The sequence below is a fragment of the Rhinatrema bivittatum genome, chromosome 6 (assembly GCF_901001135.1).
Source record: "Rhinatrema bivittatum chromosome 6, aRhiBiv1.1, whole genome shotgun sequence".
Lineage (NCBI taxonomy): Eukaryota > Metazoa > Chordata > Amphibia > Gymnophiona > Rhinatrematidae > Rhinatrema > Rhinatrema bivittatum.
In genome coordinates, this window is record NC_042620.1 from 321,880,775 (window position 1) to 321,897,654 (window position 16,880).

The 16,880-nt window shown below is 48.5% G+C and overlaps 1 protein-coding gene across 1 annotated transcript in view; it reads right to left on the minus strand.

Moving 5' to 3' along the window:
• Window positions 1-16,880, minus strand: part of IL1RAPL2 (interleukin 1 receptor accessory protein like 2) — an 842,791-nt gene that overhangs the window by 764,573 nt on the left and 61,338 nt on the right. The window contains exon 3 of the mRNA XM_029607582.1: window positions 2,782-2,935. Within this exon, the coding sequence (XP_029463442.1) occupies window positions 2,782-2,935 (154 nt within the window). The remainder of the gene's footprint in view (window positions 1-2,781; window positions 2,936-16,880) is intronic.

Below are 16,880 nucleotides of genomic sequence, written 5' to 3' on the forward strand. Positions count from 1 at the left end.
AATTTTGGTACATGCTTGCATGAAGTACTACTGTTCAAAATCCATAATGGATAATAGTACACTAGTAAGTATTTTCTTACTATTAGCATGTCTCTAATTATGCAGCATGCGAGGTTCACAGAAATGGTTCTTAAAGGCTGGAGTGTTACAAGGTCCAGAAGTCAATGAAAAATGAGCAACTTGAGGATAGTTATAAAAAGATCTTACAACTAAATGGGGATCAGTATAATATAGTAAGGATGTGCATTCACTTTAAACAAATTTAAAAAATACAGGGGCGGATTTTAAGAGCCCTGCTCACGTAAATCCGCCCGGATTTACGCGAGCAGGGCCCTGCGCGCCGGTGCGCCTATTTTACATAGGCCTACCGGCGCGCGCAGAGCCCCGGGACTTACGCGAGAGTCCCGGGGTTCTCCAAGGGGGGGCGTGTCGGGGGCGTGTAGGGGGCGGTCCCGGTCGTCGTGGTGTTTTCGGGGCGTGTCGGCAGCGTTTTGGGGGCGGGTACGGGGGCGTAGCTACGGCCCGGGGCGGTCTGGGGGCGTGGCCGCGCCCTCCGTACCCGCCCCCAGGTCGCAGCCCGGCGCGCAAGAGGCCCGCTGGCGCGCGGGGATTTACGCCTCCCTCCGGGAGGCGTAAATCCCCCGACAAAGGTAAGGTGGGGGCTTGGACAGGGCCGGGTGGGTGGGTTAGGTAGGGGAAGGGAGGGGAAGGTGAGGGGAGGGCAAAAGGAAGTTCCCTCCGAGGCCGCTCCGATTTCGGAGCGGCCTCCGAGGGAACGGGGGTAGGCTGCGCGGCTCGGCGCGCGCCGGCTATACAAAATCGATAGCCTTGCGTGCGCCGATCCAGGTTTTTAGCAGATACGCGCGGCTCCGCGCGTATCTGCTAAAATCCAGCGTACTTTTGTTTGCGCCTGGAGCGCAAACAAAAGTAGGCCTATTCGCGGAGTATGAAAATCCGCCCCACAATGAATAAGGGTAATTTGTTTCATTCGGGGGCCCCGAAACAAATTGAGGGCCCCCCAGATGAAACAAACCTCATTTGTTGCAGTCATTTAAAATGAATGCATTGGCCTAGGCCTGAGGCAAAGCATGGGCCGCAGCCTATGCACAAGCATGACACCAGTGCCTTGGCCTAGGCCCGAAGTTGGGGCCTCATCTAGGGCACAGACTGAGGCCCAAAGAAAGAACTGCTGCCTAGGACCAAGAGTGATGCTGGGGTCTCAGTCTAGGCCTGGGCTGATATTGGGGCCTCGGACGAGACACAAGCCCACTGATCAGTTACTTACCTGAACTATCGGGTATCCAAGGGTCAGTCCAGGTTCCAACGCTGGGCCTCAGCCCAGGCCCAATGCTGGTGCCTAACTCAGAGGCCTGGTCATGATGCCTGAGCCTTGGTCTAGTCCAGAGCAGGACCCAGGCCTGACACTACGACCTGGCCTGAAGGCCGGGTCCTGAAGCTGGGGCCTCAGCCCTGACCCAAGCCCAATGTCAGGGCCTGGCTTGGAGTCCAAGTCTCAATGCTTGGGCCTTGGCCTAGGGTCAGGTCCATGCCTGGAGCCTAGGCCTTGCAGCTCTGTCAACACCATCCTCTTCTTTCTTCTTTAAACTGATGCTGTGCACTGGGGTGCACCAGAGTTAATTAATTTGATGTACAGCAATGCCTGGTTCTGGGTGTGGGTCTGGGCCAAGGCCCAGGATTAGGGACATAGCCTCCACATCAGGCTCCGACATTGGGCCTGGGTCCAGGCCGAGGCCTTGGCATTGGGACCTGGCTTCTGGTCTGGTTTGCAGCATCAGTCCTGGGTCTGGTCTGTCGAGGCAGAGGCCAAGGCATTAGCCTTACATAGGATGAGGCCAAAGTCATGGTGGCCTCTGCCAAGGCCTCGCCAGTGGATCCCCAACAGACAGGTAAGTGGAGGCCGGGGGGGGGGGCGAAATCCTGAACCCAGAATTTTTGCAAGTGGTAGGGATGGGATGGGATGGGAGGCCTTTGAGGCCCTGTTTTCATTTTTGGGGTCATTTTGTGTATCTTTTTATAATATTTGATTTGGTTTGGGTTTTTTTTACATGAATAAAACAAAATCTAACTTTTCATGAACCAAAATTCGTGGAGAAAAAACTCCCGAAAATGAAATGAAAACAAATGTTGTATCCTTGCACATACCTATAATATAGATGTATGCTTACAATTTTATAGTTGAATTCTGTTTAGGAAAGTCCACAATAGTGGAAGATTTATCTTGTTAATTAAAATGGTTGCTGACAAAAACAAACCAGTTTCCCAGATATCTGTATTTCTGAACATCTATTTTCAAATGCTTTCACTTGAGTTATTTAATTATACAGTTAAATTATTATGTACGGTTTGAACATGTTGGAAAATTTCAATGATCCATAGTGTTATATTTTCAAGCAACTCTCCTTAAGCAGTAGAGACCATACCAGCTCTTGAGCTGAATCAACATATGGGCTAGTTATCTGTACCCTGCATTTTGCCCCCACAAAATTAATGTGCCTTTATTATATCCTATGCATTTTATGTGAGCTGAGAATGTGGATAACAAAACACATATTTTTCTTCCGACAAATAATGACATCATGGTTTTACTGCCTTGCTTGCAGTTCCTTCTTTCCAACGGCACACTCAAGTCATTGTACATGGTAGCCTGATATTTTAGAGTCAAAACCTTTCACTACAGACAAAACTATTATTTTTAAAAATTAGTTGCACAATTGCTTATCCTCTAAGCAATGTTATTATTTTCTCCACCAAGCCTCTTACCTATAACCTTCAATTCAGTTGTTCGCCTTATCAGCTTGCCTTCATATTTCAGCTCACAAGTATAATTTCCTCCATCTTCTTTCCGAACTTCTTGTATGAGAAGCGTATTGCCTTTTTGCATTATTTCACTTCTCCATGTTTTTGGCTTACATTCCTGCATAGAAAATAATTGCCAGACTTATGTTATTTATGGAACAAGTGTAACTGAGCAAAACACTTTTGTTGTTGCAGTTATAGATACATAATTGATGAGCATCTTCCATTTCTAACAAGCAAACTACTTCAGAAAACAACTTTTCTTCTCATAGCACTGGTAATAATTATTACAGGATTTTAGATGAGGTCACAATATCATATCTTCCCCTAAAAATCAAAACTAACAATAAATATTATATATCCAAGCATTACAGCTAATACACGTTTACCAAATGCAAATTTTTACTCCTAGTGCTTAAACTTTTCATCAAAAGGTTAGAAAGCTAAATGTGGTAAGCAGAAGCAGTAGGTGAAAGAAAGATGCAAATTTAGGTAATATGAATGTTGAGCTGGAGGAGGACCCTTGGCCTGGCACAGGATTGGTATGGCCCTCATGGAGGTCCCAGAGGGCACCTGCCGCCAGGAGGTGGAGCACACGAGGAGTCAGAGGCAAGCTGGAGCCTCTGTCTCCTCGTGTCTTCCGTGGGTTGAGCCCTTGGGTACCCGGACCGCCTGGGCTTAGGTGGGCCTTGGAGGGTCTCCCGGAGAGGTAGCGGACAGGTGTGCCCACCACGAGCAAGGGTGCGTGGCTAGTGGAGAACAGATGAGCTAGACCGGAACAGATTGTACCGGAGACCACTGGAAGGGAACAGGAACTGAAGGTCCTCCGGGCTGGATAGGCAGTGCCTAGTGGTCTAGCTCATAGAAGGCCGCGGGTAGCGTCAGAGCAGGCAGACCTGGTGGTCACAGGAGAAGCGAAGAGACTGTCTGAGTGAAGCGCAAGGGTCAAAGCCAGGATATCCGTCCGAGGGTGGTCAGTCAGAGCAAGGGTCAGTTCCAGGTATCAGTCCGAGCATGGTCAGTGGTAAGCAGAGGTCAGTTCCAGGCAGCAGTCCAAATGTGGTCAGTGGCGAGCAGAGGTCAATACTGGGTATCAGTCCAAACGTGGTCAGAGGCTAGCCGAAGTCGGTACCGTGAATCAGTCCGAGAAGGTACAACCTGGGCAGTGGAACAGGAATCAGGAACAGATGCTGGCACACAGGAAGGACCATGGGAACACAGACGCAGGTACACTGGAACAAGCACAGGAATACAGGAAAGCAGGAGCACTGGAACAAACGGGAACGCAGGAACACAGGAACAAGGACAGGAATATAGGAACGCAGGAACAGTGGAACAAGCACAGGATCAAGAAAGCAGGAACACAGGATGGCAACTAGCTTCTCAAGAATGAGACGACCCGTTTCCAAGGCAAGGAACTGGAGCCTGAGCCCTGCCTTTTATACAGGACTCAGGTGACATCATCGTCACGCGCTGCTGATGAATTTCCCACGCTTGGCCCTTTAAAGGGCCATGCAGACCGCGGGCGCGTGCTCCTAGGGGCAGACCCGACGCCGAACCCAGACGTGATGAGTTATGTGATATGGAAGGCCCCGAAGGGCCTGGGGATGCCGTGGAACGCCGCAGACGCAGGGGGAAGGCTGCAGTTGTGAAGGAGGACGGCCCGGGCCTCACGGAGGGGAGCCCGAGGTAAGCAGGCCCGACCGTGACACCAGCGCGGCCGGGACCCACAACAGTACCCCCTTCTAGGCTTCTCCGGATGCTGATTATGGATGGTGCGAAGGTGGTCTTTATCAAGGATATGGTGGGAGGGCTCCCATGAGTTCTCCTCCAGACCGAAGCCATCCCATGCCAGGAGGTACTCCCAGCACCCTCTACGGCGACAAATGTCTAATACTCCTGAACTTGGAGGGTGGCTTCTGATTCTGCAGCAAGCTGAGTGGGTTGCGATGGTCTTTGCGAAGGCCGGGATAGGACCAGTGGCTTGAGTAAGGATACATTGAATGCAATGTGAATCCCGAGGTTCAGAGTCAGCTTCAGCTGGTAGGTTACTGCTCCACTCTGCGTAGAACAGGGAACTGCCCTATGTACTTAGGAGCCAGTTGTTACGAGGGCAGCCAGAGGCGGATATGCTGAGCCAGATCTTCTGTCCGGGAGGGAATACTGGGGCGGCCCAGCGGTGAGCATTCGTCACCTGCTTGGCCCGATCAGCTGCTTGACGCAGGTGTTCGTTGACCTGATCCCATAGGCGGTGGATAGTTTGGGCTGTGGCTTGTGCTGCAGGAGATCGCATGCTGAGAGGAACTGGTAGAAGCAGGCAGGGCTGCCGACCAAAGACCACTGCAAATGGAGATGTCCCAGTGGCGGATGCAACGTGGGTATTGTGTGACAGTTCGGCCCATGGGAGAAGGACAACCCAGTAATCTTGCTGGTCATTAACATAGGACTGGAGGAAGGCCTTCAGGGAGCAGTTGGTCCTCTCGGCCTGGCCGTTGGCCTGCAGATCGTAGGCGGAGGTCAGGTTTAGTGTGATGTTGAATTTATTGCAGAAGGATCTCCAATATTTTGCACCGCACTGAGGGCCACGATCTGAGACAATCTCCTGCACCAATCCGTGGAGACGGAAGAAGTGATTCAGGAATAGTCATGCAAGTTCAAGAGCTGACGGTAGGCCAGGTAAAGGCACAAAATGGGCCATTTTGGAAAAGCAATCTATTATGACCCAGATTACGGTGTGCCCCTTGGAAAGGGGCAGGTCCACAATGAAGTCTAGTCCAGGGTTCTGTGAGTGCAGGAAGTGGCTGAAGAAGCCCCCACGGACATCTGGTGGGAGGTTTTTGTTTGAGCGCAGGCAGGGCAAGAGTCTACGTAATTTCGGGTGTCTTTTACACTACTGGCCCACCAATAGTGTCTGCGAAGCATCTCGAGGGTTCGGGCCCGGCCGGAATGACCAGCGAGCCGGGAGTCGTGGGCCCAACGTAGTACACGCTCTCGGAGACGTCGAGACACCACCATCTTACCAGCTGGCACAGTGGTAGTGACTGCAATGGAGATACAGGCAGGGTTTATAATATGGGTTGGAGTCTCAGGAGTATCTTCCAGCTCTACCGAGCGTGACAGGGCATCGGTGTGGAGATTCTTCTCAGCTGGACGTTAGCACAGTTCAAAATTGAACCGCGCGAAAAAGAGAGCCCAGCAGGTCTGTCATGCATTCAGAAGCTGAGCCTCTTTCAAATGTTCTAAGTTTTTGTGATCTGTGTAAATGGTGAATTTGTGCTGTGCTCCCTCCTGGAGAGTGAGCTTCATGGCCAGACGTTTGCGGTCCCCGATGGTATAATTGCATTCTGCAGGAGAGAATTTGTGTGAGTAAAACGAGCACAGGACAAGGACTCCCTTCGTGGAGTATTGGCTGACTACTGCTCCAGCACCAATGGCGGATGTGTCAACCTCTACAATAAAGGGGCGATTTGGGTCCGGATGGTGGAGACATGTGCCGGTATGGAAGGCCTCTTTAAGGGCCTGGAACGCAGACTGGGCTTTGGGACTCCACTCCCGGAGGTCACATCCCTTCCTAGTCATGGCGGTGAGTGGAGCAGCTAATGTGGAGTAGTCTGCGATAAAGTGACGGTAATAGTTCGTGAATCCCAAGAACCTTTGTAGAGCTCATATGCCAACTGGCTAGGGCTAGTCACGAATACCTTGGAGCTTGTCCGGGTCCATAGAGAATCCTTGGCTGGAGATGATGTAGCCCAGGAATGGAAGGCTAGACTGCTCAAAAAGGCATTTTTCAAGTTTGGCGTAGCGGTGATGGTCTCTAAGTCGCTGGAGAATGGTCTGGACATGAAAGCGATGGGATTCCAAGTCTCTGGAAAAAAATCAAGATGTCTTTCAGATAAACTCCGACGAAGGAATAGAGGAGATCTTGAAAGATCTCATTCATCATCCTCTGGAAGATGGCAGGAGCGCTGCATATCCCAAAGGGCATGACTAGGTATTCGTAGTATCCACCCCGCATATTGAACGTGGTTTTCCATATATCGTCTGGTTGAATGCAGACCAAGTTATAGGCCACACGTAAGTCCAACTTAGTAAAAATTCGGGCCCCCTGGAGCCAAATGAAAAGCTCACTGATGAGTGGCAGTGGATACCGGTCCTTGCGGGTGACGGCGTTCAGGCCTTGGTAGTCAATACATGGCCTTAAAGTACAGTCCTTTTTTACAAAAAAGAAACCAGCGCCCGCAGGTGAGATAGAGGGCCATATGAAACCTTTGGCTAGGTTTTCCTTAATGTAGACAGACATGGCCTGGGTCTCTGGAAGTGAGAGAGGATATGTTCTGTCCTTGGGAGGTGTGGTACCCGGCAACAGTTCGATTGGGCAGTTGAACTTCCGGAGAGTGGATAAGATGTTGGTTTGCTGTTTGGAAAATACATCTTGGTAGTCAGCGTAGGGCATAGGTAACTCAGGAATGGTAGTGGATGTTAGCACTGGTACGGATGGGGATACCCACCATAAATAACGTTCCTGGCACTGAGGACCCCACTGGGTAAGCTGGAGTGACTCCCAGACAAATGTGGGGAGTGCAATTATAGCCAGGGTAGGCCGAAAGCAATGGGGTGTACTGACCGTTTCAGGATCATGAGAGGAATCTCTTCTTTGTGGAGAGTCCCTACAGTCAGTCAGATGGATAGGGTATGATGGGTGATGCGATCAAGTAAGGGTTCTCCGTTGATGGAGGCGATTCACAATGGTACTTCAAGGGGTTGAGTAGGGATTTGCAGTAGAGTCACTAATTCTTCAAGAATGAAGTTCATACTGGCCCCAGTATCCACGAGCACGGTGGTCGAGAAGGAATGTGTCTCCTTGGAAAGGGAGACAGGCAGCAGAAGTTGAGGGCCGGTAACTGTAGTGCCCAAGCTCAGGACCCCTGCCGAGCTTAGGCTCTGGAGTTTCCCGGAAGCACTGGACAGGTCTGGATAAGGTGGTCAGGACCCCCACAGTAAAGACAGAGACCGGACATCCACCTTTGGAGGCGTTCTTCAGAAGTAAGGTAACCACATTTTATTTGCATGGGTTCTTCTTTAGGCGAGGCAATCACCGGAAGTGCCCTTAATCTGGGGCTGATGGAGCGAGGTGGTTCTGGGATTGGTAAGATAGCCTTTACTTCCCGGTGCCATTCCTGGAGGCGGTGGTCAATCCGCCCAACCAATGAGATGAGGTCCTCCAACGATATAGGGATCTCTCGGGCTGCCAATTCATCCTTCAGAGTGGATGACAGTCCCTCAAGATAGAGTGCCTGCAGGCAGTCTTCCTGCCATTCCAATTCTGTTGCCAGGGTTCAGAACTCCACGGTGTATTCAGAAAGGGAGTGGGACCCTGGCGGACGTGGATCATCAAAGGTACGTCGGAACGTGGAAAATGAATTGAGGGAGCTGCTGTAGTAGGGTATCGGAACGCTCCCAGAGCGGGGAGACCCATGTCAGGTCTTTCCCCTCCAATCACGATAAGATAAAGGTGATCTTCGTCACTTCATCTGGGAATAAGGAAGGCTGTGGCGCAAACTGCATGTAACACTGGTTGATAAAGCTTTGGATCCCCATTACAACGGGAAGGAGTGGAGAGCCAGCAGTGCCCATGAGGGCGATGAAGCAGAGGAAGCGCTGTTGGCGAGAGTCCCTGGGTTGGCCATGGCGGACTCTTCCAGTTGTGAGCGTAGTTTCTCTACAGAGGTGGCCAATGCCTCGAGAAATTATTGCTGCTCCCGGACACATGTAGCCAGGCCTGGTATAGCCTGTAAGGCGGAAGACTCCGCCAAGGCCATGGCCTTGGCAACCTGTTGCGCTGGAGGTGGACCCTTGGCCTGGCACAGGATTGGTACAGCCCTCGGGGAGGTCCCAGAGGGCGCATGCCACCAGGAGCCGGAGACAGAGGAGACAGAGGAAAGCTGGAGCTTCACCAATAACAGTCCGGGGGCCATGGATTGAGCCCTTGGTTACCCAGACCGCCTGGGCTTAGGTGGGCCTCGGAGGGTCTCCCGGAGAGGTAGCAGAAAGGTGTGCCCACCACGAGCAAGGGTGCACGGCTAGTGGAGAACAGATGAGCTAAACCAGAACAGAGTGTACCGGAGACCACTGGAGGGGAACAGGAACTGAAGGCCCTCCGGGCAGGATAGGCAGTGCCTAGTGGTCTAGCTCGTAAAAGGCCGTGGGTAGCATCAGAGCAGGCAGACCTAGTGGTCACAGGAGACGCGAAGAGAGTGTCCGAGTGAAGCACAAGGGTTAAAGCCAGGGTATCCGTCCGAGGGTGGTCAGCCAAAGCAAGGGTCAGTTCCAGGTATCAGTCCGAGCGTGGTCAGTGGCGAGCAGAGGTCAATATTGGGTATCAGTACAAACATGGTCAAAGGCTAGCCAAGGTTGGTACCGTGAATCAGTCCGAGAAGGTACAACCAGGGCAGCGGAACAGGAATCAGGAACAGATGCTGGCACACAGGAAGGACCACGGGAACAAAGACGCAGGAACACAGGAACACTGGAACAAGCACAGGATCAAGGAAGCAGGAACACAGGATGGCAACTAGCTTCTCACAAATAAAACAACCCATTTGCCAAGGCAAGGAACTGGAGCCTGAGCCCTGCCTTTTATAGAGGGCTCAGGTGACATCATCGTCACGCGCCGTGAAGGAGTTTCCCGCGCTTGGCTCTTTAAAGGGCTGGGCAGTCCGCGCTTGTGCACCTAGGGGCAGACCCGATGCTGAACCCAGACATGATGAGCTGCACGATGTGGAAGGCCCCGAAGGCCTGGGGATGCCATGGGATGCCGTGGACGCAGGGGGCTGGCTGCGGCTGCGAGAGAGGATGGACCGGGCCTCGCGGAGGGGAGCCCGAGGTAAGCAGGCCTGGCAATGGCACCAGCGCAGCCACTATCTGAACTAAAGAAGCCTACTATCTGAACTAAAGAAGCTCCTCTTAACTCAGTGGTAGAGTCCAAAGAGGTTCCAAATCCAAATGCCAAAATTCCTATATGGAAAAATAGACAGTAGCACTGTGAAGTGCTGTAGCTCGTGTGGAATCTCCTTATACAGATTCCTTTATCTTAAAAAAATAAATGGATCCTCTGCAAGTGCATTATTTTGTGTTTCTGTTTTAGAATACATTATTGAAAAAAAAAATGAAAATGTAAGTGAATAAAAAAATTAAAACCAACAACAGCAGCCAAATCTGATTGAGAGTGCATGAAAGTCACCATAAACAAGTTTGCCCTGGTGACCATTGGGATGTCATGCTAAAATGTCACTCTCTTGTGCTTTGTCTTAAATGTTTTTCTCTGCTTTCCTTTCTATATGTTTTTTTCTTTACTCATTTTTTCTCTTTCCTTCATTCCACCAGTTCTCTGACAAAGTTTAGTCTCTGCCCCCTCAGTGTGCTCCATGCTTATTTTTAACCCATTTCTCCCAATTACTGATTTTTGGCCACCTGAAGGGCCAGTGCGTCCATTAGGCAATCGCTTATGGTGCCGACCAGTAGGGGGCGCCGTCGAGCAGCCATGTGGTTCCATGAATGGAGCCTATCCCGCTCACAGCACAGAGAGAGAGAGATTCGTTGGGCCACGAGCAGCACCCAACTTGCTCATGGCCCTGAGAAGAGTACAGTCAGTGGTGCGAATGAGGTAGGAGTCGGGGCGAAATGAGGAGGGGAGGGGGGGCAGTGAGAATGGGGGGGGGGGGGGAACAACGCAAGGATCGCCTAGGGTGCCTAATACCCTTCCACTGGCCCTGTCCACCCCTCACTTTTCTGATTCTCCAATCTTGCTTCTCTAGGCTACTTGCTTTCCCCATCTTTCTCCCCTGTAATCTATTCTCTTCTGTTCCTTCAGTTTTGTTTTCCAAACCTTATTCTACCTAATTACTTAAAGGGATTCAGGCCTCAGTTGATCCATGGGTTTCCTCCGACTATGGAGAAATCTTTGGATCAATAAGGCCCTTAATCTTTCTCATCAACTTTCTTTCAAAAGCTAGGCTTATATTCAAATTTCTCAAGAGACAGGGGATCTCACCTTCTATTATTTTAATTACTTATTCCTTGAAGATATTTCAGTTTTAACAAGCTCTAGTGTCATGAAGAATGGATTTTGGTGCAATACACAGAAGGATAATCTGATAAATATATGAATGTATTTTCTAACAGTCCAAAGTTTTAGTGTATCATAAGTAATTTAACTTTTGTAAACCATCTTAATTTAAAAGGTGCTCTGTCAAAGTAGTTGTATAGCCATAAACGTGCAGATAGCACATGACTTTGGGGAAGAAAATTTCCTCAGAGAAACTCTTAGTGTTTCTAATTTAGGAAGATTTTTGCAATGTAACCTTGCATAAAACTGTGACCTTACGAATCCTTCTGATACCTGGATCCTTTCTAATACTGGGTTAAGTGCAACGATGCAATGACACTGGAAGGCACCTGGGTAATGGCAGCTGTTCATTTGAACAGAGAGGCTCAGTGAAGTTTCACTGGATTTCTGCTTTGGCACATGAGAGTGAATGCTCAACCTCATCTAGCTTCACCAGCATGCCCCTGGGGCCCCCAAAACTCTCCCTCTCCTCTAGCCCTACCTTGCCACAGGGAATCCCCTCCCCCAACACTGATTCGGAGACTTGCTGTTGGAAATAATGCAGCCTCAACATTCTTTCTTTATTGTTAAGAACATAAGAACATGCCATACTGGGTCAGACCAAGAGTCCATCAAACCCAGCATCCTGTTTCCAACAGTGGCCAATCCAAGCCATACGAACCTGGCAAGTACCCAAACACCAAGAAGATCCCATGCTACTGATACCAATAATAGCAGAGGCCATTCCCTAAGTCAACTTAATTAATAGCAGTTAATGGACTTCTGCTCCAAGAACTTATCCAAACTTTTTTTTTTAAACCCAGCTACACTGACTGCACTAACCACATCCTCTGTTTATGAATTAATCAATGCAATTCTTCAGGAGTTCGTTCTGGCTCCTTTTTATACTACCTTTGCTTGCCACCAACCCACTATGGGGAAATGACCAGAAACTAGGTATGGTGCGCCCTTCCCTTTTGCAAATTGGAGATCCCATCTAGCCATTAGGTCCAGGAGTGGCCTGCCACTGCTCCCTGCCCCTCCCCCTGACCAGGTTTTAATTAAAGGGGGTGAGCTTGTCCCCCACATTCACCATAAAAGCAGATGACCAGACCCTCACCCCCCAGGCTAAATTAGTATTAGTCTTAATCACTTCAGCAGTGCACAGAGGGATTGTTGCAAAAGCAAACCAGTATGCTGACTCCTGCCCTATGTCATCATAAGTAAACCTGACACTTTTACTGAAAATAAAACAAAAATAATCAGGTACTTTAACAAAGAATGGGCCTAGGTGACGCCCGGGTCATAAAAGCAGCAGCCACTTTGTACCCTTACCTATAGCCAAGATTCAACCTCAGGTCTATATACAGTATTACCTTATATATAAAGGCAAAATTCTTGACTGTCCCTATTATTTCTTCCTATTTGTCAGCATAAATAGATAGGAAGCCGTCTACAATCTCTGTTTTGGATTGTTATCTTCCAAGAGTAGTCATGGCTCTATTCAATTTATTAGTTGTGACAACTCATCAATCATACTCTTATATACAATCAGCTGTCAAACTGTACATGCAAGGCTAGTATTATACTACTCTTTTGTGTGAATCTGATGCAGAAGCAGTATAATGGGAGAGCAAAAAGCGAATTCCATTTCCACATCTTACCAGAATAAATTAAAAATGTAAATAGTTATCTTATTATCAAACTTGAACCTTCAAACTGACACAAACTAAAGCAGACAAATGTTGAGACTATCCTTGCTAAATCTCTGTCCACTAAAAGAAAAGCTGACACATATTGTTCTTTTTCTACTGTGAATTTATGCATCAGTCCAAAATAGTGCATCAGATAGTAGGGATGTGCAGAGGCAAAATTTTTGTTTCAGTTTGTTTATTTGTTTCAAACAAAAAAAGATTGGATTTCTTTTCATTAGTTTTTTTCGTTTCCCATTAAAACCAATGCAGTCTATTATTTTGAGCTTCAAAACTGGGATTTTCGAATAAATTTTAATGAAATGAAATGAAATTAAATTAATGAAATTTGTGAGTACACAACATCAGAATGGGGAAGAGATCTCCAAGGCACCAGACTATAGCAAAGTGGCACCAAAATTTGCATGAATAGCCTAAGGCATCATGCCAGCTGTGGCTAGAGCATTCCAAGGCTCCATCATAGAAACATAGAAACATAGAAATGACGGCAGAAGAAGACCAAACGGCCCATCCAGTCTGCCCAGCAAGCCACGCAGTTCATCCATTTATTTCTTTATTTATTTATTTTTCCCACCCTTTTTCTCCCTCCACCCTTTTTCTCCCTTCCACCCATCACTATTGGCTTCCAGCACTCTCCGGCCACAACTCCCTTCCACCCCTCCACCATGCAGAGAGCAGCGCTGTATCCGCATCCCAGTGAACATCCAGCTCAAACAGGGGTAGCAACCGCCGCAACAAGCAGGCCACACCCCTGCCCCATACTCCTACCCACCCCTGCTTTGTTTGTTTGTTTCTTGTTTTAGTTTTTTTTGGAGATGGCAGCCCTCCGTGAAGGCGGAACACCAACCACTGGCCACTGGCATCCCGCTCCGTGAATGCCTCTGTGGCTACTGCCGCTCCATGCAGTGTTTTGCTGCCTGAAGGTGGAATCCCAACTACTGGCATCCCGCTCCGTGAATGCCTCTGTGGCTACTGCCGCTCTGTGCAGTGTTTTGCTGCCTGAAGGTGGAACACCAACTACTGGCCACTGGCATCCGGCTCCATGAATGCCTCTGTGGCTACTGCCGCTCCGTGCAGTGTTTTGCTGCCTGAAGGTGGAACACCAACTACTGGCCACTGGCATCCGGCTCCATGAATGCCTCTGTGGCTACTGCCGCTCCGTGCAGTGTTTTGCTGCCTGAAGGTGGAATCCCAACTACTGGCCACTGGCATCCCGCTCCGTGAACGCCTCTGTGGCTACTGCCGCTCTGTGCAGTGTTTTGCTGCCTCCACTTTATTTACGCCCACTAGACTTGATGGATCCACAGTGTTTATCCCACGCCCCTTTGAAGTCCTTCACAGTTTTAGACTTCACCACTTCCTCCGGAAGGGCATTCCAGGCATCCACCACCCTTTCTGTGAAGAAATACTTCCTGACATTGGTACTTAGTCTTCCTCCCCGGAGCCTCAGCTCGTGACCTCTGGTTCTGCTGATTTTTTTCCTACGGAAAAGGTTTGTTGTTGTCTTTGGATCATTAAAGTTTTTTAAGTATCTGAAAGTCTGAATCATATCACCCCTGCTCCTCCTTTCCTCCAGGGTGTACATATTTAGATTCTTCAATCTCTCCTCGTACGTCATCCGATGAAGATCCTCCACCTTCCTGGTCGCCCTTCTCTGTACCGCTTCCATCTTGTCTTTGTCTCTTTGTAGATACGGTCTCCAGAACTGAACACAGTACTCCAGGTGAGGCCTCACCAAGGACCTGTACAAGGGAATAATCACTTCCCTTTTCTTACTCGATATTCCTCTCTCTATGCAGCCCAGCATTCTTCTGGCTTTTGCTATCGCCTTGTCGCATTGTTTCGCAGACTTCATATCATTAGACACTATCACCCCAAGGTCCTTCTCCTGCTCCGTGCACATCAGCCTTTCTCCCCCCATCGAATACAGTTCATTCGGATTTCCACTCCCCATATGCATGACTTTGCACTTCTTGGCATTGAATCTCAGCTGCCATATCTTCGACCACTCTTCCAGTTTCCTTAGATCCCATCTCATTCTCTCCACTCCTTCCGGCATGTCCACTCTGTTGCAGATCTTAGTGTCATCCGCAAAAAGACAAACCTTACCTTCTAACCCGTCCGCAATGTCGCTCACAAATATATTGAACAGGACCGGTCCCAACACCGATCCTTGCGGTACACCACTTAAAACCGCTCTCTCTTCAGAGAAGGTTCCATTTACCATCACACATTGACTTCTGTCTGTCAACCAATTTGCAATCCAGGTCACCACCTCGGCACTCACTCCTAAGCTTCTCGTTTTATTCACCAGTCTCCTGTGAGGAACCGTATCAAAAGCTTTGCTGAAATCCAAGTATATGACATCGAGTGCTCTTCCTTGATCCAATTCCTTGGTTACCCAGTCAAAAAAGTCAATCAGATTTGTCTGACAGGTTCTTCTCCTGGTGAATCCATGTTGCCTCTGGTCCATCAATTCTCCGGACTGTAGATAGTTCACTATTCTCTCTTTCAGCAGTGACTCCATTACTTTTCCCACCACCGAAGTGAGGCTAACCGGTCTGTAGTTGCCAGCCTCCTCCCTGTTCCCACTCTTGTGAAGCAGGACCACCACCGCTCTTCTCCAATCACTCGGCACCACTCCCATTTTCTAGGGATCTATTGAACAGGTCACACAGCGGACCTGCCAGAACATCTTTGAGCTCCCTCAATATCCTTGGATGAATCCCATCAGGCCCCATGGCTTTGTCCACTTTCAGGTTCTTTAGCTCTTCCCACACATTTTCTACTATAAAAGGATTTTCATCTATTCCACTTCCCTCCAGTTTCTTGTTGTGTAGAGATGGTCCTTCTCCAGGGTCTTCTTTAGTGAACACAGAGCTGAAGTATTCGTTTAATATTTCTGCCATTTCTTCGTCTCTCTCCACACATTGATCATTACCACCTTTCAATTTCACTATACCACTTTGGACCTTTCTCTTTTCGCTGATGTATGTGAAAAATGTTTTGTCACCATTTTTTTATCTCCCTGGCAATCCTCTCTTCTGCTTGACTTTTTGCCAACTTGATTAATTTCTTTGTCTCCCTCAGTTGATACAAATATTCTTCTTTGTGCTCCTCCCTTTGGGATCTTTTATATTTCTTGAATGCTGTTCTTTTAGCTTTAATTTTGTCAGCCACCTCCTTTGAGAACCAGATAGGTTTCAATTTTCTTTTGCTTTTCTTTACATTTCTAACATATAGAGCAGTTGCCTTGGTGATTGCTCCTTTTAGATTGGTCCACTGCTGATCCACATCTCTCTCGTTCTCCCATCCTTTAAGTTCTTCCTCCAGGTACTTCCCCATTTCCTCAAAGTCTGTGTTTTTGAACTGTAAAACTCGGGTCTTTGTGGTTCTTTTCCCAATTCTTTTAGTGATATTAAACCATACCGTTTGATGATCACTGCTGCTGAGGTGGGCGCCCACCTGGACATCAGAGACCTTATCTGCATTAGTGAGCACTAAGTCGAGTATTGCTCCTTCTCTCGTGGGTTCCAACACCATTTGTTTGAACAAAGATACTTGCATGGCATCCACTATTGCTCTACTATTTTTAGTTCTGCAGATGGGATTTTCCAGTCTACATCTGGCATATTAAAGTCACCCACGATCACCACTTCTCCCTTCTTACCTATCTTATGGATGTCTTCAACCAGATCTCTGTCCAGCTCTTCCTTTTGGTTTGGAGGCCTGTAAACCACTCCAATATAAATGGACGCTCCGTCATCTTTTTTTAGGTCGACCCATAGAGCTTCTTCCTTACCCCAACTACCTTGCAGCTCAGATGCTTGGATGTTGTTTCTGACATAAAGAGCCACACCTCCCCCTTTTCTATCCTCTCTGTCCTTCCTTAACAAGTTGTAGGCCGGTATTGTTGTATCCCATTCATGAGATTCTGTGAACCATGTGTGGCATAGCAGCATCAAGAATGTCAAGAATACCATAAAGCTTCAAATAAGGGCAATAATAAAGTGGAATGAATCCCTCGGGCAGCACAAGAAGGGCAAAGTGGTACCAAGAGTGTCATGAACATCCTAAGGCATAGGCAAAGCAAAAAAGCTGGCAAAACTCAGACTGATAAAGGGACACAGCACAATAGCACTAAGAGTAGCATGAAGACAGCAACGCTGCTACCCACAGTGACAAGAACACCCCAAGGTCTAGAGTCTGGGCTTTGGCAGCACTGCAGATTGGCAACAAGGCTATGT